The 27,180-nt window shown below is 35.7% G+C and overlaps 2 protein-coding genes across 3 annotated transcripts in view; both read right to left on the bottom strand.

Annotated features, from left to right (window-relative positions):
* Positions 1-263: 263 nt before the first annotated feature.
* On the bottom strand, positions 264-11,030 carry CSI1 (binding protein). 2 transcript variants are annotated; one of them, XM_086243521.1, is made up of 8 exons: positions 10,692-11,030; positions 10,226-10,366; positions 9,651-9,724; positions 5,564-8,606; positions 2,787-5,331; positions 2,027-2,481; positions 870-986; positions 264-749 (listed from the first exon to the last, which is right to left on the bottom strand). In XM_086243521.1, the coding sequence occupies exons 3-8, from the start codon at positions 9,665-9,667 to the stop codon at positions 609-611; spliced, it is 6,318 nt and encodes a 2,105-aa protein (XP_086099647.1). In that variant the 5' UTR covers positions 9,668-9,724; positions 10,226-10,366; positions 10,692-11,030; the 3' UTR covers positions 264-608. The 2 variants fall into 2 exon arrangements, with proteins under 2 accessions (XP_086099647.1, XP_086099646.1); XM_086243520.1 differs by having other exon boundaries at positions 10,784-11,030.
* An 11,481-nt stretch (positions 11,031-22,511) lies between these two features.
* The window catches only part of LOC147283980 (MICOS complex subunit), a 5,434-nt gene continuing 765 nt past the window's right edge, over positions 22,512-27,180 (bottom strand). Inside the window, exons 2-11 of the mRNA XM_086245629.1 lie at positions 26,860-27,174; positions 26,535-26,651; positions 26,287-26,439; positions 26,091-26,168; positions 25,254-25,346; positions 25,029-25,148; positions 24,169-24,246; positions 23,860-24,039; positions 23,080-23,181; positions 22,512-22,983 (exon numbers count right to left, since the gene is read on the bottom strand). Coding sequence (XP_086101755.1) covers positions 22,750-22,983; positions 23,080-23,181; positions 23,860-24,039; positions 24,169-24,246; positions 25,029-25,148; positions 25,254-25,346; positions 26,091-26,168; positions 26,287-26,439; positions 26,535-26,651; positions 26,860-27,174 — 1,470 coding nt within the window. The 3' untranslated portion in view covers positions 22,512-22,749. The remainder of the gene's footprint in view (positions 22,984-23,079; positions 23,182-23,859; positions 24,040-24,168; positions 24,247-25,028; positions 25,149-25,253; positions 25,347-26,090; positions 26,169-26,286; positions 26,440-26,534; positions 26,652-26,859; positions 27,175-27,180) is intronic.

The raw sequence follows: 27,180 nt of genomic DNA, 5'->3' as shown, positions 1-27,180 counted from the left end.
TCGAGCACTCATTTATATTGTGAACCATCAACCAGGTTGATTTAAAATTTAAAAAATTGGTTTATTTATACTTAGAAAGTGTTCAATGAGTGTTTGGAACATTACCTAAGGAATATAATGAGAACATTAGGGGCATAAATAGATAAATTCATGAACATGGTATATATTAACCGAAGAAGGAAGCAGCTTGGATATAAAATGCCTAAATGGATCAATAGTTTCATCACAAATGGAAAAATTCAACAAAATAAGTGAACAAATCATTGAATCATTGCTATTTATTATATATCAAGTCAATAAAATAGAAGAGTACATCAAAATAAGAGCATATCCAAACCCATGACCAACTTCATTATTTCCTCTAAAATTGACAAGCACACAAAAACAAAGGAGAGTTAGCATCTTTCCCACAGGTCATAAAAGAATACATTCACAAATGACTACTTAATGGAGTGTTGACAAAAATCAAAATCTTTGGACATTATGTACATTGACATGATAAATAATCCAGAATGGAAAGAAAAAAGAAATAAGGAACTCCCCTTTTGAACATGTTTTCCCCTAATAATTCAATTTTCTGAAGAATAACAAAAACTCAATAATGGTTGTTACTTGTTAGACCACTGGAATTCTATTTCTAAATTCCTTGAGGGTCCACTTTTGCTTTCAGGCAACAGAGTGTACTCCCCAGCAACTGCTCCCAGCATTACTACCCGATCAATCTGGATGGTTACTTTTCCGAATGAACTCTGTCGATATATCAAAAGAGAATTGGTTACCAGTTATAAAGAGAAGTGTAAGATGAGAAAATATCTTCTACGGTTACAAAGAGAAGTGCTTCTATGCTGGCCATCTCTTTATTCACTTACCTTTCCCATTTTGCTCTTGTTCTTGCAAGATATGTGGAGCTTCTGGCCTTTCGGGGGACTCTCAAAGGACCACGAAAAGCTCTCATCCCATTCTGGATTAGGGCCACTGGAAACAACCTGAAAAATTCAGAAATTCATGGCGAGAAGTTAAAATGGAACCAATACGAGGCCAAATATCACTGGAGACAGAGAAAAGACACAAAGTGCACAACTATATCCCCACAAACACTCGTAACATTTTCAAAATAATCAATAAAGTTTCAACAATTCTTTTTTTACTTGCAATAACGATATAGTATATTACGTTTAATGCAGTAAATGGTTCACATATACAACAAAGATAATAATCATCAGCCAATCAGGATGATTTCAAAACTAACCACCAAGAAAAATCCATGATACATGTATTTTGAGGTATCTTGTTGCTTCAAGATTCTCAAACAAGAATTAGCAGCAAGAGTAAAATAAATTTCAATTAATTGATCACCATTTAGGCAACACATCTTCTAGAATGCTTTAGAAATGAACTTCAGTTAGTCAAGTTTTGCATAGCAGTAAATAATTTTAGCATGAAAATTAAAAACATGATTTAGTGATGTAGAATGGAGTAGAAGAATAGAAGAGAAATAATAAAAAGAAAGAACTAAAATTCTAGAACAGCAAGGGATAATTAGGACAACTTTATGTCAGTATTCTCAATTCAATATCAAAACTAAAATCCAATTACCAGAGGGCATATTTATATAGGCAGTCCCAAGACAATAAAATCCCAAAAAAGAACAAAAAAAAAAACTAGGATAATATGATAACTAATTTCCCGACCAAAAAAAGATATGATAACTAAAACCAAAACTTATCATAAAACACTAGTTGATTAATTAAATCCCTACATACCAATTCTACTAGGTAAAATTAAATAAAAATAAACTTAATTTCTACCATTTCGCCTAAACCTAAAGTAAATGCAAATTCCTTCTTGCATACGTCATTGTAAAGACTAGCTGCAGTCTTGCATTCATAGTCTCATAATCAAATTTTCTATGTGGCATACAAGTGAATGATGAATCCAGAAGAAGACTGTCCAAAAGAATACCTCTTAAAAATATAAAAAGAAGAGAAAAAGAAAGTATCGGAAAGTACATCATAAGGCATTTTACCTTAGTTTGCCTAGGTGGAGTGTTTCCGAGCGTAAGCTTGCAATAAACACTGGGGTTTCCCACTGACTGCTTCATATTGTTCCCACGCTTGATTATGACCACCAATGTCCCTGGCAAACATTGTAATAAAAATTCTGTCTTCTCCTGAAACCGAGGTGGGCCAGACTGAATTAAGTATTGCAGCAAGGGGATTGCATCAGCAGCAGCAATTGACTGAGCCCTAGAAACTTCAGCTGGGCATGCTGACCAAGCTTGCCTGAGAAGAAAGAGTGCATCCAAGGCAGCTTCTTGAGTTGCCTCTGACCCTGTCTTGAGGGATGTGACAAGATGAGGAATGCTTAGTGTTGCAGGCTCTGTGGCTCTCAGACGTGCGAAATTGCTAAAAAGAGCATTCAGAGCTTTCAGATACTCCTCATTCACAGTTCCAGTCGCCCATAAGTCCTTTTCGATAGCAGCTACACGACCACAAAAATCTAATAAGATTTCTTCTTTTTATATTAAAAAAAAAAAAAAGAAAAAGAGAATAATATCTGCTTCAATGGCAAGGTTATCCAAGCAACAACTCACACCTCTGATTCTACAAACTAAAAAACCAAAAAAATCTAATGGTTGGATTACTTATTCAATGATGAGTTCTACTAACACTTACATTGTATAGTGTTATTTGCACCTTTTACCAAAAAACACAACTCAAAAAAGTATCATTCCATGGATCAACCAAAATTAAGCAAATTCTGCATAAAAGCCAAAAGGAACTTACCAGTTATGGCCCTAACTGTTTCACTAGAAGCATACTCTTGAATGGTATGATTTGAAAAGAGAAGTTTAACAAACATTGCAGCCTGAATGGACGTATCTGGATCACTTGAACCAATCAGATCCAACACAACCTGAACACCACCAGCCTCAGCAACTGCTCTTTTATTTGATCGACTGTACATCACAAGGTTTTGCAAAGCACATATTGCTACAACTTTCATTTCTTCAGTAGGTTGGTCTTCAAGCACATTTACCAGAGCACGACAAGCTGAAACAGCATCAGTACTTCGAGCAAGGCCCTCATTCTGGAATAGATCACCAAGAGCTAGAGTTGCTAGTAACCTTGCCTGCTGAGCTTGGGTTTGTGGATCCAAGAGGTACTGAGACAATGGTAATATGGCAGACTTGGTAGCCTTAGTTTCTCTTATCTTCACATTGTTCAACAATACTTCCAACAGCCTTGCAGCGGTTTCCTCACACTGATGACTTCTGAGAAGTTCCAAAAGAGCCTCTATGGCACCACTTTCAGCCATTGCTTCTGCGCTGGTTGCATCATCACTTTCCAGTACCAGAAGAGCATTCAATGCACCAACTACTGTGCTTTCTGAGCCAGAACGAAGCAACCTTACCAACACAGCAACAGGCACTTCCAAATAAAATTCAGAACTAAATTGCAGAATGCTTGATAAGACAGAAGCGCCCGATTCCCACAAGGTGTGAGGAAGAGATGGATCTGATTGCAATATCACTTTGGACAGTTGAGTAACACCACCCTCTTTCGCAATTTCATTCGGCCATGTTAGTGCAATACTAACAAGGGCCTTTACAGCTCTCTGCTGCAATATGTGTATACCAGAGCCAAGAACCCGTATGAGAGGACCAATCACTTGCTGTGTCACTGGATCCTTTTGAAGATGTTCTTCAAAGAGTAAATGTGATAGAAGCTCAGCTGCCAACTGTTGTACTGCTGGAGCAGGAGAATCAAGTAGGGGGATAAGTGGTTCAATAGCTTGGTGGGATGTTAACCTATAGTCAGAACGACACTGTGGATGCTCCAAAATATTGACGAGAACCTGTAATGCACTATGCTGTCCATCAGGTCCAAACTCTGGTCTTGTTAGCAGCAGAAAAAGGGGCTCAACCACTTTTGAAGCAGAGGGTCCCTTAGCAATGCTTGCATTGTTGGTCAATATTCGGAGCAATTCTGCAAAAGCAGCACAGAGAAAATCGGGTGCTTCATGGAGTATGTCAAGCATGCTCTCAATTACTCCAGCTTTCACCATTTCCATCTTACAAGCAGGCCTGTCTTTTCCTAATTTCACAAGAGCTCTGGAAATAGCTTCATGGAGCAAGTAATTCTTACCATAGAGAAGGCCAACAAGAGGAATAACTGCACCATGAGCAGCAACAAGTTCTGCCAGCTGCTCATCATCAACAAGTTTATCCAATGCACGGACAACTGAATGCTGCGCAGGACTGAACTCAGAAACAAGAAGAGACACCAGAGGCTCCACACATCGTGCTGCAGCCATTGTTGACCTGATTCTTGTATTTCCAAAGAGAACACAACACAACTCGGCAGCATCCCCTTTCAGCTCCATCGAGCAATTTGATGAAAGGATCCTGCAAAGAACATCTACTGCATTCATTTCAACATCTGCAACTGCTAAGGCTCTTGATGGGTTTTCACTCAGCAACCTAACCAATGCAGCAATTGCAGCATGCTGCTCCTTCTCGGAACCAGTATTAAGAATCTCCACCAAAGGTTGAACAGCTTGCCGAGCACTTTCTGCATTCCTTATATGATCGGCAGAAAATAAGCTTTCCAATGCTTTAGCAGCACTATACCTCGAAGCTCTTCCTCCTAACCGTAAAACTGCCACAAGTTGACTGACAGCACCAAGTGCAGATTCATGTCTCCTTATTTCAGGACTACCGAATAGTATACCTAACAGATCTGTAGCAGCTTCCTCAGTTGCATCTTGTGGGCCAAGTGAAAGATACTTAGTCAGTGCTTCCAAAACTCCTGATTCTACCATTACAATCTTATTTGATGGACAGTCCTTTGAAAGTTGAGTCAGAAGTCCAAGTGCCAAAAATGGTGCTCCAGGACGATCTGGAATTGGTTTAAGAAGATCAACAAGTGCAGGTATTGCTTTCCTAGAAGTAGCACCAACCCTTATGTCTTCAACTCTAAACAACCTCTCTAGAGCAACTTGCTCAGGATGACGCACTAAACCAAACTCTTCTGACAACTCCAAAAGATCACTTATATCAACATCAGCACAGCCAAGTAGGGAAATAAGCCCGCCCGCTGCTCCAGAATTTGCAACAGATAGAAGAGTCCCCCTGCTACCGTTACAGACTAGGCTGGCCATTGTCTGTGCAGCAAAATATCTGTTGGTCAACTCCTCCGACTTCAACCAATTTGCAAGTACTGGTATAGATTTCATCGTTGCATGTGCTCGTATGATATCTCTGTCTTGAAACAAGATTGCTAGCAGCAAAGCACAAATCCATATGCTACTATCTTCTTTCAAATCAATCTGCATAAATTACCACAAAGGAGCAAACCAACGTTAGATTGAGATGAGGAACATAAACCCATAGTCATCTCTCAATGTTTAATGAATGAGTAAGCAGATGGATGGAGAACAATCTTCTTCTATGATGCCTTATGAGCATATCTAAAAATTCAGAAATGACTAAATATATCTCAACTTTCTTCCTTACTGAATATTGGGCGAAAACATAAAGTGAAAGAAGATAGTTGATTACCTGAGAGTAATGCGAAAAACAATTTGAGATCCTGTCAGTGAGGACTTCCACAGCCCCAGCCTCCATAATCACAATTTTGCATTTTTCATCATGACAGGAAAGAACAGAGAGTAGCCATAGAGCTAAATTGACACCATAAATAACTCCGGTGCTTGAATAAGATTCATCATCCTTTGTTTCTTCTGTAGTATGCCTATAAATGCTAATGGAGTCCTTGTCATCATCCCCTAAATTTCCCAAAGTATTAAGCATTGCAACAAGAGAATGAATGAGATGGGTACATAAGCTTGATCCATTAAGATCTTCCACAACTCTCTGATGACTAACTTTCGCAGCACAAATAAGGAGTGCAGCTCCTCCAATTTTAACCTTTGAGATTGTTGAATTGATCAACCTTTTAGCAATTGATGATATACATCCAGAGGCAGTAGCAACTGTGTCTCCCAATACAACAGGCTGATCTCTGCAGAGCCGTGATAATATTTCAATTGCTTTATCCTGCAACAAGGGTGTTGCATCAGCAATTGACAAAACTATTGGGATTATGCTTTTTGGGGTTTCAGCTAAAACTCCCCACGCAGGTTTTATCTGTCCACTAGCTCTCTCTGACCTGGACAGAATAGCAAGTGCATCGAGTGCCTCTGATGTGGCAGCAGATCCATGATTAACAGATTCTAGAAAAGAAACTAATGCAAGAACTGTTCCAGCACGATTCACACAATCGGTTAAGGCATAATCAATTTGGCGAGAATGGAGCAGGCGAGCAATTGCTGCTGCTGCATGGGTCTTTCCAGAAACCGTACCTTCACGCAAAACTTTAGTAGCTGGGAAAATAATTTCTTCAGCAACTGCTTTCTCTGAAACTTCACTATCCAAAATAAGATTAGCCAAAGCACAGGTTGCTTGCTCTGCAACTTCCAGAACTGAAGAGTTGGCAAGCACAACTAAGGGGGATAATACATCTCTAGCAACAGAAGCCACATCCCGGTTCTCTTTAATGGAAAGAAATATTGCAGCAAGGCAACGTGAGGCTTCTACTAGGATATTTCCAGATTCCACATTAAGCAACTTAATCACTGACCAAAGAGTTTTAACAGCAATGCTACTTTCACGCAAGTCCTTTCTAGATTCAAAAATTCCAGCTAAAGCTGATGCAGACTTGGCTTGAGTCTCTTCTTTATTTGCGCTCAATATTTTTATCATTGTCTCAATTGCATCATTGGCAGCACTACCTTCACGCGATATATCATTGAGGGGGACCACAGACAGCATACTTTTTAAAGCATCCAAGACATATACTTTAGATTCGGGTAGATCACTGGTTAATAATGCAGTGAGTTGGCTGATGGTTGCTGTATCAGATTTATGGATCAAGTGATTTAAAGTTTTTGCTGCAATTTCTTTTCCATTTGGACTTCCATTCTTTAAAAGCCATAGTAGTGCAGGAACAGCATCAGCACTTTCAACACACGCACGTATATCTTCACTGTGATTGCATAGGTTCCTAAGGATTGATGCTGAATCTTCCTTGGCTTTTGCAGATCCCGTCTCTAGAATTTGAACAAGTGGAGGTATGCCACCAGCAGCAGTAATAGCCCATTTACTTTCGTCATTCTCATTAGAAAGAAGGCAAAGCAGGGCAACTGCACATTCTTGCTGCTGTTCTGATGAAAGCCCAAGCAGTGATATCAACAGTTGAACCCCTTCGCGGCCTTGAAGCGCACGCCATAGACTTCCTTCACTATTGCAAAGTGTGAGAAGAGCTCTCATAAGCTCATCCTGAACTTCATTTGATGCCATTGTGATCAAACCAACAAGCAAACGTTTTGCTTCTGAATTAGTGAGTTTAACTGAGAGTACAGTATTCGCATACAAACTTGCAAGGGCCTCTATGGTCCGTTCCTGCACAAGAAATGGTAAGCGAGGTTTGAACTGTGAAACCAAAGTCTGCTCAATAACTACAGGATCTGATGCTCTAGTAGATTCTGCTGTGCTATCATATATCATAAGAGCTGAAGCTAAAGCCCCTAATGTATCAGCAATTTGGGCAGGTGAAGTGCATGATTCAAGGCTTTGGCCAAGGCTTGAGATTACGTACGACAAACCACCAGAAATATTTGCTAAAGCACACATAGCATTCTCCTGCAAAGCTTGGGCATACTCACCCTGCATGAATTCTTTTGAAGGGGCTATTGTAGCATTTATCAACACAGGAATACCATTAAAATTAGCTATCTCCCGCTTTGCTTCTTTGCACTGGGCAGATAGAGATTTAAGAGCACCCGCAGCTTCTGCTCTAACAGAAGCTTCATTGCCAGATCCTAAAAGCTTGAGAAGTTGCTTTGTAGCCTCTGCAGTGAGCACCTTAGAACAAACTGATGCATCTTCCATCATCATACATGCAAGAAGAAAGCACACGTTAGCTTGAGTGTTTGGCTGTCCGGTTGTCAGCAACTTCACAAGTATATTCACTCCTCCAGCTTGTAATGTTGCAGTCCAGAATCCTTCAGTGCTGCTGGATAGGTTCTTTAATGCTCCAGTCAACAAGCTATCAACCAAGCTACCAGTCTTGATCCCTTTTTGTAGCTGCTCCCAAAGTACGGGCACAACTCCTTCAGTTGAAAAAATTTTCGATCCAACATGATCCCTAGCACCACCTTGAGAAACAGCATAAATAGTCTTTGCAGATGCAATTTGGCCTTCTGCTGAGCTGGACCTGAGTAGACCAAGCAATGGTGGAATGCATCCCCCAAGCAAGACTTTCACCCTTAGTTCATTCTCCTTACAGAGAGAGCCCAAAACAGTAGCAGCTTGAATCTTAACTCCAACTGATCCTGATCGAAGAAGAGAAACAAGTACTGGAACTGCTTGAGAATGAGATCCAACAGCACTGAAAGCATTTTCACGAGTATCAATAAGCTCAAGCAACTGCTTCAAGGAATATTCCTTCTCTTGTACAGATGAGGAACTCTGACGCAGCTGCTCAATGCATTGGGCAACACTTGCCAATGTCCCATCTGGATCCTCCATGCTACTACGTTCTCTGTAAGAAAATTTCAGAACATAAGATAATTAAGGCAGAAGTATCACATTCTCAGTATATCAAGTTGACAATTTTTACTCCAACTCGATTTTGGTAACACTTAATACGGTTTCTAGTGAACCTTAGACAATGCATATGCTCAATAAGTTCTCTATCAAATGTTGTTGCTTTGAATTAAGGAAGAATAAGAAAATAAAGATCATTGACCATAGGATTAAGAAATGACTTGATTCAAGTAAAAGGCAGAATGAAGAGTATCAGTAACAGTAAGATGGCCAGAAAGCCCATGGATTGGAGTACAAAACATGTAAAGAAATTACCTCCAAATAAAGAAAATAATGATATGAGAAAAAGAGCAAAGGTAGACAGAAAAATTTAAAAAGATTTGGGACTAGATCCAAGTAATTATGCAAAATTTTAACGAGTCTCGTTTATTTACAGCTTCGAGCCGACATACATCAGTCGGTAAATTCCCTCAAACAAATTCAGCCCATAAAAAAAGAGATGTCCAACCATAGAAACCAAATTGCATCACATTGTTTTAGAAATACCAAGTATTTCCTAGCAATCTTCCTGTCAATTGATTACATTTCTGCATGCTCTTTCTCCTATGAAGGAACTAATAACTTTTAAAGCATGATTATGACATGGAAAAAGGTGATTCTTTAATCATAAAGTTAGAGACAGAAGATAAAGGCCGGACGGTTCTTAATTGATCCATAACTACACATAGATCAATTTTTCCTAGAAAAGAAAGACAATGTGTACAAGAGAAGATAAACCGCATAAAATCAGGCAACCAGATCCCCAGCTTCTATTGAATGAAATTTGTTTTTTGGAACTATACAATCTTAAAAGGGAGGCTCTACATTTATTTCTCCCGCCTGCCACAAGCAGGCACTTGCTCACAGAAAGCACAATATTTTTCAAGCACTACTACAAGAATCTTAACGATGACCATGTGGCAAACAAATTTCAGAATGCAGAGTAAAATAATTTTACCAACCAGGCCAAATAATTGGAAGAAACAAAATTTGAACTGACCTTGAACCCATTTTCATTAGAGAATGTGGCGTTGGAGGCTCTGAATCTTGAACTTTTGCATCACCATTTCTTTCCTGCAATCATAAGAATGAAACAATAAGATGCATTTTCATATCTAATAAATGAATCCCCCCTTCCCTTTTCTCAACATATCTTTCTTTCCTTCATAATTTGGATCATTATGAGTTGCATTTCAACATCTAAATCTCAATAAATATTTAAAGGGGAAAAACACGCATTTTTCAAAATCATTAACCAATTCAATTGCACATCTAAATTTTTCGAAACCCCCAGAATTGCATTCCTGAAACACTTAACTTTGAGAGTGACATAGATTGCAGTCTACACTAACAAACTACACAAAGCCCATGCGGATTGGAAATTGAAACAAGAACAGGATAAATGGGATCAGAGTTAGAAGACACATGAAACTTTCAGTATCTTAATTCCACTCTTTCAACTGGATTTATAAATTATAATCTAAATTTACAGTTATAAACAAAAAAAAAGAAGAAGAAGAAGAAGAAGAAAGAAACCCATATAAGAACTGAAACAAAAATGGCAAAGGAGAGTACCAGATCATTAGTGGCATGGTTGCTGCCATTGCTGGCAGCATACCTCCAAGCCACTGTGGTAGCCAGCTTTGCTAATGTTCAAGATTCAAAGAAAAATCAATCAAGAAACCTTGCCCTTCTCCAGATCTACCTCACAGCCTCCTGCAAAACCCAATTTCAGATCAGATAACACCAAACCAATCGCAAATGAAGAATTGACTCAAGTGAGCTACTGAAGCTCAATTCAATTCAATTCAGATAACCCAACACGTGTTCCTCACTTGCATTTCTGCAAAGTTGTCTGTTTGGGCACAGAAGAAAGGGAATAGATCGAAGACAATTCACAGAATTTGGACAAGATCGAATCAAATCAAGTCCTGAGCTTTCAGTGGTAAGTCAAAATGGGGAAGCTAGAAATGCAACCAAATGCATGTGTCTGTGTGTGAGTGTGTAATAGTTGAAGAATTGAACAAAAACTGTTGTTCACCTCAGATTTGGAAGAATTCACATTCAATTTGCGTCTGAAGTCTGAACCAATGCAAATGCGAGCGAGAGAGAGAGAGAGAGATGGGAGCTGACCTTGAGAGAGTGTTGAGAAATGTGGAAGCTGTTTGGTGCATCAAATGGTTTCGTGAAAGAGAAGGGAGCATCAAGAGCAAGAGCCACAGCACCAACAGCAACAAGAAGAAGCTAATGAAAAAGCACAGACACAGATTGATTTATTTTTCCCTTTTTTAATTTCGTTACTGCTTTTTTTTCTATTTTTGGTTTTTTTTTTTTTTTTGTTGTTGTTGGACGAATTTTACGTTTCCATAGATACTCTCGAGCTGGAAGAGAGAGAGAGAGAGAGAGAGAGAGAGAGAGAGTGTGTGAGTGAGTGAAGGGGGAGCCTTATGCCTTGTGGTGTGACAGCCGCACCGTCACAGTCTGATAGGTCCACCGACAATTTCAAGCATTAAAAAGGCTCTTATGGCTTGGCTTCGGCTTTGTTTTCAGCTCTGGCTCCTGCTTTAACATTACTATCTTCTTTTTTCTAAGAGGTTTTCTGTTTTTAGCAACGTTACAAATTTACAAATTACAACTACATAATATTTTTTTGTGCTTTAATTAGAAACAAAAAATAAGAAAAAAATTTAATCCAATTCGCAACTGGCCAAAAAATTAAGTAGAACCCCAAACTATTTACAGAGCACTCAGCAACCTAAAAATGTGAAAATGTAGATGCAGATGCATCCATTGAGCACTCGGCATCAGTAATGTATTTTTTCGTCTCCGCCTACGCGTACACTGATAGATTAAGTTGAAACTTACTATTTTAATTAGTTGGGTTTGTAGTTAAAAATCTTTAAAAAAAAATAAGACTTGAGAGTAATTTATTAAATATTTTTTTATCACAGATGCATATACCATATAGAGATAATTAGGCTTAGATTCTTTAGAAAAACAGTTTTTAGATGAAGACCGCGGGTGTTTTAAAATTTATAAGAAAATCTTTTTAATTCATAATAATTTATAAAAAAATCATTTTAATTCATAATAAAGTCCTTTTAATTTGTAAGAAAATCTTTTTAATTTGTAAGAAAATCATTTTAATTTGTAAGAAAATCATTTTAATTTATAATAAAGTCTTTCCACGATTTGAAAGATATTTCCCCCTATTTGAAGGGTATTTTCCCTCCAATGGTGTAGAGTGGGCTTTGTAGATTCTGCATATTAGGTTTTAACTCCGAGATTTTGGGCGGAGCTCAAAATCTTGGAGTTAAAACCTAACATAAAGCCATCCAAGAAGAAAAATAAAAGAATTTAATTAAAAACTCTAAATCACTACTGGTCTTAATTTAAGAAAGACTCATAAAATGGACTGAAATCTAAGTCTCCCTACTATATATTTATCTATCTCAATGTGCTGAGTTTGTTTTATTTAAGTGAAACATGTAATGAGTCATATATATATTTTGAAATTGAGAAAAATTTTCTCTTATTACATTGTAAATTTATATTATTAATTAGATTAATTTGAATCTCTTACCAAATTGGGGTTCAAATAGAACAACTCTATCAACATTAACAATTACTCTATTCATTATTCTAGTATAGGCTTGTACTTATAGTTTGTAAGAATATTTATCCCAATACGGATATCCTCTATATTGTTTCTACTTGATATCCTAAATCAAATCTTCCGCTATCAATATCATTTGATAAAAAGACCAAAAAGAGCATCTCTCCAACTTTTGCTACACAATAAGGAGTGTTCAGCCGCCAAACCAACTACAACCAAAAAACTTGGCAACCAAGAATACAAAATGATTTGCAAAGATGTACAATCTCTAATAAGTGAGCGAAAATTTGGTTAAAAATGTGAAGATAGTTGTAGAGAAGAAATGAACATTTCCTTTGATCGACATTATCTTATACCTTTTTATCAAAAACACAATAAAACTTAAAAAAATTATGCATGACGAAAAATTATTGGGTGTAACTAATGTACCGACACGTGAAGTAACCAATCAAACGTGTAAGGGTATTATTTGACGGTATATTTATATTAGTAGGGTTACTAAGGTATAGTATTAATAATATTCACCTATATTATGACACATTGAATTAGTTACACCATTTGACGGTGTATCGGTTACATAAAATAATTTCTCATGGATGACATACTGAATTTTTTATACACATATCAGAAGACAATTTTTTGGCAATTTAAATTTCAATTGTTTATAAAGAATTTAATTTCCACCAAATTATGCAGCAGAAAGAACTGAAAATTTTGAAATGAATATGTGAGAATTAATTTTTATAACAATTTGTCCAAAAAAATTTTTGGCTAAGCATTATTTGACAACTTCTATTTTTCACATGCTATTTAGGGAAAATAATGGAAAATATGCAAATTGGTTGGCTGGGTCGGCTCAATATCTTAAAGCTGAGCCAAACCAAATGGAAAATCAAGAGATTCATCAATCTCTCTCTTGCTGATAGTCTTTCTCTTTCTTTGTTGGCTGGAATTATAGATGCAATTATCATGCAACTTATTATTTTATCAATAAAAGGCAATTAGTGTCATAGACAAGTAAGATACACCTAATAAGGATGATAAATTTACAATTAATTAATACTCAACATTTCAACAATCCCAATTTTATCTGCTAATAATCACTATTGCTGCTAACTGAAAACTCAGCATTTTGGCATAATGACCAAAGCTGCCTTATATGCAATGCAGCACATGCAGGCTTATTCAGACTCATCTGCCAAATTACCCGATTATTTTTAGCATCCGAATTCTTTAGTTGTTTTTTTTTTTAATTTAATTTTGTTTTAACTTTTTATCTTAGTATATATTTTAAATATAACGATAACTCTCCAAATTATTACATTTGTATCAGTTTACTCCTCATACTTCTAGTTTGAAAAATTAAGACACTTAACTTTTTAATTTTGTCAATTGAGGTAATTCTACTAATTTGCTCGGTAAGTTGATACAAGTGATGGACACATGACTATTATTTTTTTCTCAATAAGAACCATTCGGGATGGGCATTTAACTTTGTGTAAACGAAGTTTTGGATGAAAAACGAGTAAATTGACAAAATTGAAAAGTTCAGTACCTTAATTTTTTTCAAAATGAATATGGAAAACAAAGTGATACAAGTGCAATAAAATGGGGAACAAATGGGCATTTATCTCTTAAATATAAGGGTGTGTAGATAGAACAAATAGATTTATAACATTTTTCGAGTATGTATGTTCAAATGAATGAAATTATAATTTTTAAATTTATAATATATGATTAAAATTAAAACAAGTAAAATTTAGTCTAGTAAATTTCTATTTTGTTTAACCTATAGGCTTTAAGAACCAAGGTAAAATTCAAGAAGAGGACCCTTCCAAATACCCTTTACTTATGCTTTTTACATTGATTTGGTCATTCCAGCAAGTCTGTTAAGTTAGTGCCTAAAAACTAATTGGGTATTGATTGTAGCAATCAAAATTGTAGGGGTAATCATAGGTAGCTAGACAGCAGCACTTGGTGTAAATCCAAAGTGGAAGTTTTGGTTGTTTTCCAAACCAAATAATTGAAAGTTAATTTTATATTTTTCATTAATCCAATTATTCCTCTTGTTTGTTAGCATTAGCTGTAGGACATGAGAAATTGATTGAGACGCAACACCAGCGGCCAAAATTTTTAGAAGATGCAAATCAAAGCTACAATACATGGCTGACCAGTTGTAAATGACAAGTAATTCACGGGAAGTGGTGGATCTAAAAATTTTGCTTCATGAGGCCAAAGATGATGAAATTTTTTAATGTTTTTTCTTGTTTGAAGAGAAAGAAGCTTTCAAATATTAAGGCGGGACACATTTGAGAAAATAAATCTAAATTTTTATTGAATAAGTGGAATAATTAGTGGATCAAAATAGATCTTAAAAAAGATCATAGATCAAAATTGAACTAGGTATAAAATAAGTAAACCAAATCTGTAATTTTCTCTATTTTTTAGTACCCCAACTTTAATATTTTGAGACATTTTATCAAACATCTTGCCTTCCTTTATTGTTGAAGAAAACATCATACAAAAGGTTGAGTTATTGGAACAATTTAATGGGTGAAGAAAATTGTGATGGGGCAATTGCCTTCAATAGACCCGAAATGAATCTGCCTCCTAAAAATATGTATAAAATACACATTGAAAATACAATGTACAATTATCCACATTACAATATTTTAATCTTTTTTTCAAATTTTTTTTTATATTTTTCACTTATATTATTTGAATAATGCGTATAATACGTTTATTTAAGAAAAAAAAAAAACTTATTTTCTTATATAACTAAGAAGTATATGAAAAATGGAAATATTTTTAAAAAGTAGATACACACATGTATGTTCAAATTCTTAAGAACTACAAACTAGCTTGTAGTTTAATAATATTTCTCTCATAATGTTGGAGGAGTTTCAAATTCGAATCACCCTCATCTCTAAATACAAATAAAAAATAAATTCTTAATAAGGTTGACGCATTTAAATTTACATGATATGTGTAGTGTGTGTTCATGAATCACAATTTTATCATATCTTAAAGCTTTGTAGATTTGATACAGCTAAAAGAGTAAGTAGTGAAAATTATATTATAAAAGAAATAAAAAATCAAAGGAGCAATTAGTTGCATTGTAAAATCTCTCTTTTTGGACAAATATCTCTGTGTTACTATGTGTGATTGTGTGGGGGTTGGGGGAGGACCATGTTCTTTTGATTTATAATGCCAAAGATTTCATGACTGTAGATTTCTCACCAATTATGATAAAGATTTGATTTCTATGATTAAGATTGATAACTCATATATATTAGCAATTAATAATTTATTGATTATTGATAACTCATATATATTAGCAATTAATAATTTATTGATTGTTTGTAACCACATCATCTTCGCTGTCACGTACATGATATACAATTTGCAATCAATATGTTTCTGAATTCTGATTGTCTTTTTTTTTTTTTTTTGTCAGAATATGTTTCTGATTGTCAGACGTGGATGTTTCTTCTTCATGTGTACTGTACTACTGTGTAATGCTGCTGGTATGTTTAAAGGAATTAGGAATGTGACATTTGCACTTACTTAATTAATAATTTTCAGCCACATGCATTTTTAAAGTTTTTAATAATTTAAAAACACAAAAATTTCTTTTATTTTGTAGTAGATAAAAAAAAAAGTTTCGGATCTACATGTTAAATAAAGTCGACAATTAGATATAATATTTTATTAAAAACACAATATTTGAAAATAAACAAAAACAAAGTTAAGATATACGTGAAATAAAGAGATAGAGAAGAGAACAAATGAAAAATATTGGGTAAATTACATTTACATGTTTATTTTTTTTAAAGAGAAAGGGGGTCAAATTTAAAACCTCTTCAATAATGTGGAACAAAAATACCATTAGACACTACATATTTATTGGCTGTATATTGACTGAAAATCATATTTGAGCTCGAAGTTTAAAATTTTCCAATTTGATACATGTGTTTTATTCGATTAACAATCTTAGGATTTTATGTAATTTTGGTGAACTTAATTGATGAACCATCCTTCCTCTCTCATCAAATTATAATCGTCCGATCCCATGCTATGGGATCCACAAATCAAACAAATTATAATTCATCAATAAATTCTAGCAGGTTGTACATTTAAATTAAGGAGGGTTTCCAATGAAGCATTGTTACATTAATAGAATGACCAATTGCTACGTTTCTTTTTGGGGCATCCGACTGATATGGTATTAAACTCTAATCTTTAATCCAAAACCAATTAATTTGGTTGGCTGCCACCAGTTGGTGTAAGGGGCCATTTTGGAATATTTAAGTATTTGTTCACTCTTGAATCCTTGATAGCGATATTGATTAGCTGCCGTTAGACAAAGAAAAAGTCCAAAAAAAAAAAAGGGGCTTCCTGGCTTCACCTTTAAAAATATGGGGTTTTATGTTTGAGTACTACTATACTATACGCACTCCTATCTCTATTTTCAGACCCACCTTATTTTCTCACTCCCACTAAATCTTAAAATATATTACTTATACTATTTTGACCCATCTCATAAACTCAATATCCCTAAAATACTCTTAATCACTATAATCCATAATATTTTGGGTCCGTTAACATACAGGTATTAGCACTTAAATTTATTAACCAAAACCACCCAAAGCCCCTTTCTTTCTTTGCGGGCCAACTACCACAATTCTATTATTCTTTTGCGGACACCACATCCACTGGATCCCCGCGCTACAGTAAAGCCCATCTGCCAGCGCATTGTTTTGACGAAAATAGGGATAACAAAAATTAAAAATACATGTCGTGTCCTCACCAGCTGCAACATGCCAAAACACCAATAAACTGAAACTGCAAGTCAGCAACTCCAATAAACTGCAGTTTCAACTCTAATAAATTGCAATTTCTGCAGTTTCAGATCACTTACAGTTCCAGAAACTGCAGTTTCAGTTCACTTGCAGTTTCAGAAACTGCAGAAAGTTTACTTGTAATTCCAGAAATTGCAGTTTCAGTTCACTGTAAACTGCATAAACTGCAGTTTTTTTATGCAGTTTCAGTTCACTTGCAGTTTCAGAAATTGCAGAAAGTTCACTTGTAATTCCAGAAACTGCAGTTTCAGTTCACTGTAAACTGTATAAACTACAGTTTTTTATGCAGTTTCAGAAACTGTAAAAAACTGCAGTTCTAGAAACTGCAGAAAAATGCAAAAAACTGCAGATAACTGCAGTTTCAGAAACTGAACTAAACAAAAAAAATCAAGAACCTAAACATAATCGGGGAAAGGGCTCGTGCAGATCGGTAAGTCTGAGCTCTCGAAGGGTAAAATTGTCGAAGCACAGATAAGTTAAAAATAACTAAAAACTGTCATAAGGGTAAAATTGTAAAACTGCATCACTTAACACACGCCAGCTGGTAAGCAGCCCATTCAGCTGCAGTCAACTAAAGCACATGCAGTCAAACTAACCTAATTGTTAATAAAACTAACCTAATTATTATATATTAATAATAGTGGTATTACAAGTTAAAAACCATAGCAAATATGTAGTTATGAGTAATTATTTCTAATATTTTTGTTTGAACTACAATTACCATCTCATAATCTCTACATCCCCTTGGTTGCTATTTGACATCCTAAACATTCAATAAACATCACCATCTACATGTCTCTTCAACAACAAAATCTCTTGTACGACCAAAAAATACCACATTCGGCAACCTTCACTCACATATTAATTACATGAACAAATTATATCACCATGCCATGGAAAATGATAATTAATCACCATGCTTGAAGATTGCCATGGCAGCCACCATGCTTGGAAGTTGGAGCCACATCAACGCAATTTTTTTTTTGTTTTCCGCAAATCATTGTCCATTTAAATAATTTTAATAAAGAATAAATTTATCATTTAAATTTTTATAAATTAGTGGGTGGGAAAATAGGAAAAAGAGGTGTGAATAACACTACTCTTTAGTCTTTATGTTTTTTAAGCTCTAATTGAGGGTTATATGGACAAAACAGCTCATTAGCGCAAGTGCATGATAAGCCAACCCACTTTGAATGAGCCGAGTCCTCTTTAAGTGTCGAGCGCTTGGTGATGTATTGAAAATAGACAGTACAATCTAATAAAATTGTTGAATAATTTCAATCTAAAGTCATATAAAATGATATTCATACAAGTGTCTTATATATATTTTTTTGTTACATATATGTGGAAAATGAATAAAACAACAAAAAATATGAAAGTAAAATTATTTTGGAATCATATTCACTCTAATTTTGTTGGTTACTATTTAACAATTTCAACAGTCCAATAGAGAAAAAAAAAAAAAAAAAAGAAGAGATGATGAGTGATGAGCACTGTGCAAACACACTGCTTCCTTTAAAATTGTAGACGGACTTAATATACTTAAAAAATTAGGTAGGTGGACCTTTTTAACATCTTATTTATCATATTCATAGGGCCTTCAAAGTAGACTAACTAATCATTTACCTTAAAACAGTACCTCAAAACTGGGAAGGGGAAGGAGGGGGAGGAAAGAGGAGGAAGTGAGTGTGTTTGAGAAAGGCAGAGAGGGAGGGAGGAGAGAGGGAAGAAGAGAGAGAGTGTGCAAGTCTTTTCACTTTGATTTTTTTTTTTTTAAGAGAGGTGTGCAAAAAGAAAAAAAAAAAGTGTGTAAATAACAACGCTCTTTATAAATTACTTTTCTTTCTTTTAATAATTTTCTTTAACAAAAGGCATTTAAAGATTTCTTAAAATTTAATCAAAATTGGCTTCTGGATATTTATATATATATATTGTAAGTTTTCATTAAGCTAATTCGTACTTGACATGATTAATTGAGTCAATGAGAATATCTCTATATTAACTCTATATTAACGTGGAAGAAGATGAGATGACAACTTCGAGTTAGGTTGTTCTTATATATAAACCCTCTTGTCTTTTGTCTTTTAACTTCAAGTTATATGAGTTTGACAAATCACTGTGTAGGTGGGTATTTCATGATTTTGTACCATTTTAAATTTGGGAAGATAAAGAGTTTCTACGGCACAAGTCTATTCATGTAGTCTTCAAATTCCCCCATAAAGTTCATTTCATTTTTACTTTTATTATTATTATTATTATTTTCTGCAGACTAACAAAGAATGATTGGACTTTGAAGGGGCATCAAAGATCTAGCTTCATTATGCAATTTCAAACTTCAATTTGAGTTTTATTAACTCTCAGTTTAAGCTTTCAATGCATATTATATTTGTTTTAATTATTTACTTTCAAGTATTTGACAAATCAACTTTCCTAATAACAGTAAACCAATAAATAAATATATAAATAAAAAAGAAAGTGACTGAGTATAAATATTTGCAGTTTCATCCATACAGAATTACAGAGGAAGCAAGTGTGGAATGTGATTTCACAAAATCACTGAAACTTACAATCATGTGGTTATAAGTCCAAATCAAATAATCAATAAATACAATGATAAATAGGGAGAGGCCATTTAAGGCTAGTCTATTTTTAAAGGGATAAATTTTCAAACAGGACACCTACTTTGGGGTCAATCTTAGTTTAGGATACCAGTTTGGGTTTGTCTTAGTGTAGGACACATATTTAGGGTTTATGTTAGTTTGGGACAATCCGTCAACTCCGTTAATTTTTCCGTCCAAAAATAGATAATTTGATTATTTTATATTTTTAAAACATAAAAATTAAAGAAAAAAGAAAAAAAACTAAAAAACAAAGGTCACTACCTAAAAAAATCAAAACTTCTTTTTTTTGAGGAAAAAAAAAATCATTAAAAAGTTTAAAACTAAAAATTAATTTAAAATAGATTAAAACTAATAACAAAAAAAGCATAAAAAAAAAAAAGAGATGCACCAGATCTAAGATTGCACTAACCTAACCCACACCGCCGAACCTATGCCCTATTGTCGACGGCAGCTTACCCGTCGGCGAAGGCCTCACCTGCGGACTCGACCCCAAGCTCCCCCCCTCTCTCTCTCTCTCTCCTTTCCGCCCCCAGCTTGCCCAACCACCAGTCGCACCCCATTCAACCTAGCCCCAACCTGGTTCGCCCCCCCCAGCTTGCCCAACCACCTGTCACACCCCATTAAACCCAGCCCCAACCTGGTTCGCCCCCTCCCCCCAGCCCCCGCCCCGTCACACCCTGCACCCCTAGCCCCCATCGCACCCCCTCCCCCCAGCCCCAGCCCCCGTCGCACCCCCCACCCAGCACCACCCCCCCCCCCCCCCGCTTTCTTCTTCCCCACCCAGAACCACCCTTGCCTCTCTCTCCCCAACTCAACTCGGTTCACCCCTTCCCCCCAGCCCCCGCCCCGTCACACTCCCCGCCCCCACCCGCCGTCGCATCCCCTCCCCTCAGCCCCCGTTGCACCCCCCACCCAACACCAGCCCCCCCGCCCGCTTTCTTCTTCCCCACCCAGAACCACCCCTGCCTCTCTCTCCCAAACCCAACCTAGCCCTTCCCCGACCACACCCCTTCACCCCAACCCAGCCTGCCTCGCCCCTTCGCAAGCCCCCCCACCCAGCCCCGAGAGAGAGAGAGAGAGAGAGAGAGAGAGTTTAATTCTTTTGTTTTGTTTTTTTTTTTCAATTTTAATCTTTTTAGTTTTTTAGTAGTAACTTTTTTGTTTTTTTTGTTTTTTTTTTGTTTTTTCAGTTTTTAGTTTTTATTTGTTTTAAAAATATAAAATGACCAAAATATCCCTTTTTGGACGGAATAGTTAACGGAGTTAACGGATTGTCCCAAACTAACACAAACCCTAAATATGTGTCCTACACTAAGACAAACCCAAACTGGTGTCCTAAACTAAGATTGACCCCAAAATAGGTGTCCTGTTTGAAAATTTTTCCCATTTTTAAATGAGAGCGTTCAAACGCTCAACGCAAAAATGTGAACACTTGCTTGTAACTATCGAGTAGTTACAAAGTGACTTAAAACCCATAATTACATAAAAAAAGTCGATTTCATATTTTTTTACATATTGTTTGAAAAATGTTAATACACAACTATAAGAAAATAATACACATAAGGTCTAAAGAAGAAGAAAAAAATATCAAAAACTGAAAAATACAACTGTTACTTTTGGTAAGTTAGAATATTTGACCAACAATAACAATGAGCGCTTGAACACTCAAATATTTGTTAGGGTCAATTTATAATGTGGAATAGGTCGACTAAAAGAGATTATTATGTATAACTAATACACTACTACGTGGTATAACTAATTTATGTGTTATATTATAAGTGAAGAGAAAATTACAGATTTAGTCCAGTTATTTTATACCTAGTTCAATTTTGGTCCACAATCTTTTTTAAGTTCTGTTTTGGTCCACTAATTGTTTGACTTGTTCAATAAAAGTCCAGATTTGTTTTCTCAAATTTGGCCTGCTTTTTACCCTATCAAATCTCACCCAAATTCAGCAAATATATACTTGTTTTAAAGCTATGCATTTCTTCTTTACAACCATATAAAGATCATTCAAATTGGAGTTCTAAAACTCAAGATAATTGACCCTAAAGTAGGGTACCCAAAACTGCCAATTTTTCAAATTTCACCAAATCTCAATTCTCTTAGATTATAATACTCCAAATTTGTTTTTATGACTAAGAAATGATGAAATATAACTTATACTTCAATTATAATTGAAGAAAACACAACCCAAAAGATTTAAAGTCACAAATCTGGACCTTTATTGAACAAATGAAACAATTAGTGGACCAAAACAGAACTTAAAAAAGATCGTGGACCAAAATTGAACTAGGTATAAAATAAGTGGACCAAATCTGTAATTTCCTCTATAAGTGAAATATAAACATATCGTCCAACAATACCCGTACACACCCGTACACGTAAATTGATTATACCATATGGTGATATATCGATTATATGATTTGATATCCAATAATTTTTTCAAATAAAATATCAAAAGTGAGTTTATTTATCATTCAAAAGTTTGCAGTTGGCATTTGGATCATTATCTATTTAATAAAAGTCATTTAAACACATTTTAGTACTCAATCAGCAAGGTAGTTTCTCAAACAATGAGAACTATTTTCATTTATGTATCTTCCGGACAACTTGGTCTCTTATGTTACAAAAGAAAACAAAAACTTAAAGACGAACTTTCAAGAGTGTCCCGAAGCAGTGCTATAATGCTATTACAGCAAGGAATTTCCTTTTAGAAAAAAATGAATGCACAAAATATTTGTAGGAATTGAAACAAAATGTAATTCAGAGGGTAATAGACAAATATACTGAAGCTCAAGAAGAAAACGCAATTGCTCAGGAAACTCCCATGACAGTAAGTCGCCAAGAAAGAACTGACATTTTCATTCTTCCTGCCAGTAACACATTGAACTGGATGATCTGTTTGTTTTGATGAGAATTGAGAACTAGACAATTATCAGAAGCTGCAATACTAGATCACCTTAAGCAGGCTCCGTACGTGTACTCAAAAAATAAAATTTATGTAACGCTAATGGAAGTAGCATATGATTGGAGAAATGTTAGAGCTTGCTCTGCGATGGCCCTATTCCTGGCACGCTTCACCCATTCACCTACTATTTGTGTTGCTTGGGTGCCTCTGACACCTTCTTCAAGTGCCTCTGCTGCTTCGGCTATTTTTCCGTCAGCAAGGTAGCACTCCACTTTACTGATGACGGATTCAATTCCATCCCCAGATTGGTCAACTTCCTCCATCTAAACAAAAGCCAAAGGCAAGTGCAACCAACATACCAATAAGTTGAGTTATACGAGTGATTTAGAACAGAAAACCCAGACCTCATTTCTACTTACCTTCAACCAGGATGCTATATGTGCTAAGGAATGTGCCAAAATGCCACCACCACCAAGAGGGATTAGGCTGAGGTGCCGTACTGTGCCTTTCAAGGAATCAAACTACAAGAAGAATGGACTTTAGGATGTCAAATTCCAGAGCATATCAAATGCTGCATTTTAGTTAGCATGAAAAAGAATATATAACTTTTTTTTTTTTAAAAGAAAGCATGGAAAACAATTTAAAGCAGAATATTAGACAGAGCCTAATCCACAACAAAAGTTTAACAGTATCAGCCCAATTAAGTCCTAAAGTCATGTCTTAAACATGATAGATGGGGCAATTGCCTCACAAGCCTTGCCAATAAATGACGAAATGAGTAGACATCTGATCAACAGCTACAGAGTGCATATCTACAGAACAATTTACCGAAAAATCTAATCAGACAGCTTCCATGGAGTAGTACCATAAAATGTGTTATGTATCTATAGCCTGCTGTAAAATTATTTTAACTTCTGAGGCAACACTGGCATAATTTCAACAAATTTATGTCAACAATATTATGAATTTATGAATTACTAATCAGGTAAAGGTGCAATCAAAATCTGTAGGAAGCAAATTGTTGCTTCCTTCAACTGTATAAAGAGGTATGGTCTATGTCTTCGCCATTAGTTTAGAGTGGAATGAAGCCATGTTTAATAATAAAAGGTCACAGAGGTGTGGTAATAGTTCACGGTTAATCATAGGAGTAATGACCTTCACTAGTAAATATCTAATGAAAAAGTACGAAAATAACTAGCCTTCTGATTCAATTGCAATAAGGTATCTGTGCCATTTCTTCGTGTTTCTTCAGGAAGAGATGATAGGACCAAATCCAAGATTGAATCTTTATCAATGCCTTCAAGGTAAGTGTGCAAAGCCTCTATTTCTGCCTGGATTGGTAATCCTTTTGAAAGTGCATCTTCTAGAGCAAGGGCCCCCTGCAAGACCCACAAACATATTATTAATAGGATGTAGCTTGCAGGCTCAAAAATCACTGATGAGGTTATGAATAAAATATGTTCTCTTCTAAACAAAAGACTGAAAGTGAATGGTCCAAAAAACATCACCAAAGCAAGCTTGTGAGCGGAGTGAGTCTGACGAGCTTCTTCAGATCTTGCATAGAATGCCGCACACAAGGCCTTTATCTACAAAAAAAAGTAACTAAACAGCATAAGCTTCCATAAAGGATCAATTCGTCAATCACTGATGGAAGATGCAATAACAGAAAACATGTTGACAAATGTATGCACCACGCAAACTACAGCTTGGTAATTAAGAATGATTAGACATTTCCAAAAATTACAAAATAGACCTGTTTAAGAAAGGTCAATCAGTAATTATCTCCTAGCTGTATAAACTTGAAGCCTACATGCCTTTTATTCCTCCAAATGGGCCATATATGGACCATGTGGTATCACTTCGTTTAATAATTCTTTTAAGAATTTTCAGTCCTATCTTTGGGAGTGGTTTTGGAGGAAGTGTTTTGCTTTTGTCATAAGCACATAATTTTTTTAAATTAAAAATCAAAGTGCTTCCTTGGAAGCACTAAAAAGTTCAATTATAACTAAAAAGAACTTTAGTTGTTCCGTTCCTAAAATACAACTTTAAGTAACCACTGACGTGACTCAAACTGATTGTAGTTGACTGCTTCAATAGAGTGGGAAGTTAAAATTTTAATCATTGATGGGTGGAGTGAGTTCATATTCTAAGCAATACTTTATCAGGCGAAAACCACAAAGCATTCCCCCATCCCTTTTTCTGGTTTCAAAAAATCTCTTCAAAATCCTAGTGTCAGAATTTTTATTTAGTCTTTTTTTTTTTTTTTTCTTCCAGACAGTTGAAATATAAATCAACACCAAATTTAGGACCATAAATCAATATTTAGGTGTATTTATCTCTTCTCAGGTGACGTAAGCAGTAATCTTACATGAAGATCTGCTTCTGCCATTTTTTCAATCTGGGATGTCTTCTCACTTGCAATTGCTGCAGCCAGTTCTGCTTTTGATAATTCCTCAACCTTTTTTAACTTCATTTCTGCTTCGTTTTCCTGCAATTACGTAAAATTATCAACTTGAATTTACCATTCCTCATATGCTGATACACCATAAGAAATTTTTTCAAAAAAATTGAAAGCACAAAAGAAATTGTGCACCTTTTGCTCAAGTTCTGTCTTAAATTTCTCTTCAAGCTTTTCGTGAAGCGACTTGAGTGCAGCAGCTGCTTTTGCTCTTTCTCTCTTTAATTCCTGGAAAATACTATAAATTTTCCTTAAATAAAAAAGCAAAAGCTATGCATTTGGAGGAAATAGAAGCTATTTTTAGGTCTTAACTAGTCACAACAAACTGGATACACGGGTGGGGGAAGAATATGAAGTGAATCTATGTGCTTGCATGCACCTGCATGCCTGAACATGTGCATAAGCAGGTCTATTTCCACTACTCATGCTTTACATGACTAGTTTTTAGACACGACCCAGGTCTTAAAATAGACTTTCATGTGAAGAAGTGACACCATTTTCTCCATTTAAAGAACACTATCTTTTCTTTACATATGAGATTGGTAAGATAAATATGGGACTTTAGCCTCTTTAAAGCTTCCCTCGTGCAAGTGAAAAGATGGGATGATTAACAAAACATGTCACCTGACATGGGCATAGTCACATTTAGTCTTGCATAGAAGGTAGAAGTATTGTAGTACTCCAAACCAACTAGTCCACGCATCAATCCCAACCCACCCAACCCCCACTCTCTCTCTCTCTCTCTCTCTCTCTCTCTCTCTCTCTCTCTCTCTCTCTCTCTCTCTCTCTCTCTTATTTTTAATACAAAAAATGTGTAATGAATGTCTGCCAATAAAAAAGTCGTAGCAGACATAATTTATATTTTATACTAATTTTCGTCCCAGTCAAGGCTCCCAATGACAATAAAACAACCACAAAAAGATGGTCTATTGAAAATAAAACAAAGAAAACATATAGAGAGAGCTCTTTAACCTTGTCTAGCATTGCTGTCTCTTCTGCAAGCATCAGTTCCCTGGCCGCAGCATCCTTCAGTTCCTTTTCATACTTCTCCTATGGCGAGCAAGAAGAGGTTAAATATATGAATAGTACAGAGCTCTCTATAACAATATAATCAATCATTTCAAAGCAAGTGAATACTAAATTCTTGTAATGATCTAATATTCTAAACCTTCAATGCTCTCTTTTCTTCAGAATACACACGCTCATCTAAGTCAGCTTGCCATTTTTCCGCAGCATGAATGGCTTGTAAGAAGTCAAGAATTAACTTTCCATCTTTGGATATGTAAGCTTCGTTCAACCCTTCAATTGCATCAATAAAAGCCTAAAGATTCAGAGAACCAGAATTTAGCGAGTATGATTGGACATCCTTTTTCGGAATCACAACAGAAATATACATGAAACAGTTCTGATAACTACCTCTTCTTTACTACTCTGTCCATTAGAATTAGTTTCAGAGCTTTCAACAGCCTCATCCCTCAGATGATATGTGTTGAGGAGAGAACTTGGTGGTTCTTCAACATTACCTAATGCATCCTGTAACAAAATTTCACCAAAAGCAACTTCATATAAAACCCATTCAAAATAAACTCTCCTTGATGCTAAAAGTCCAAAGATCCACTTTCAATGGTAGCATTCAATCAAAGAGAATATAACAAGGTTAAATGATAAGTGCAGCCTAAACCATTATCATTCAGTATCCACAAGTACTTCGTTTGCTAAAATGAGCCCAAATGATGAGTACCTCTGTCTTGTCTTCCATGACATCCTGTTGAGGTGGCAAAGCTTTCATCTCACTTTCTTGCTGATCTGCACTAGTTTGAGAAAATGTTGGTGAAGTTTGGACCTCCTCATTCACCCCCCCACTAGTTCTCTCCTCTGTACTTTTCACCTCTACATTCCCTTCAGATGGAATCCCAGAATTCGCATTCTGGGAATATTCTGGCAAACCTTTATCCGGCGCCACGTCACCAACAGATTTATCTTCCACCTGAGACGGGGTTTCACCTTCTCTCTCACTCAAAACCTCAACATGGGGAACATCCGAATGGGTTTCAATCTTCTC

Source organism: Dryas octopetala, chromosome 5, assembly GCF_963921425.1.
Source record: "Dryas octopetala chromosome 5, drDryOcto1.1, whole genome shotgun sequence".
Classification (NCBI taxonomy): domain Eukaryota; kingdom Viridiplantae; phylum Streptophyta; class Magnoliopsida; order Rosales; family Rosaceae; genus Dryas; species Dryas octopetala.
The sequence above is the reverse complement of the archived record's forward strand: the minus strand, read 5'-3'. Positions and strand labels throughout refer to the sequence as shown.

What these genes read in the sequence shown, in the direction of transcription:
- CSI1 (XM_086243521.1), bottom strand. An exon ending in GTTTTTCGCATTACTCTCAG is followed by an intron (nt 5,332 to 5,563) that starts GTAATCAACTAT and finishes TAATTTATGCAG; the next exon opens with ATTGATTTGAAAGAAGATAG. An exon ending in ACAAGAGCAAAATGGGAAAG is followed by an intron (nt 750 to 869) that starts GTAAGTGAATAA and finishes ATATATCGACAG; the next exon opens with AGTTCATTCGGAAAAGTAAC.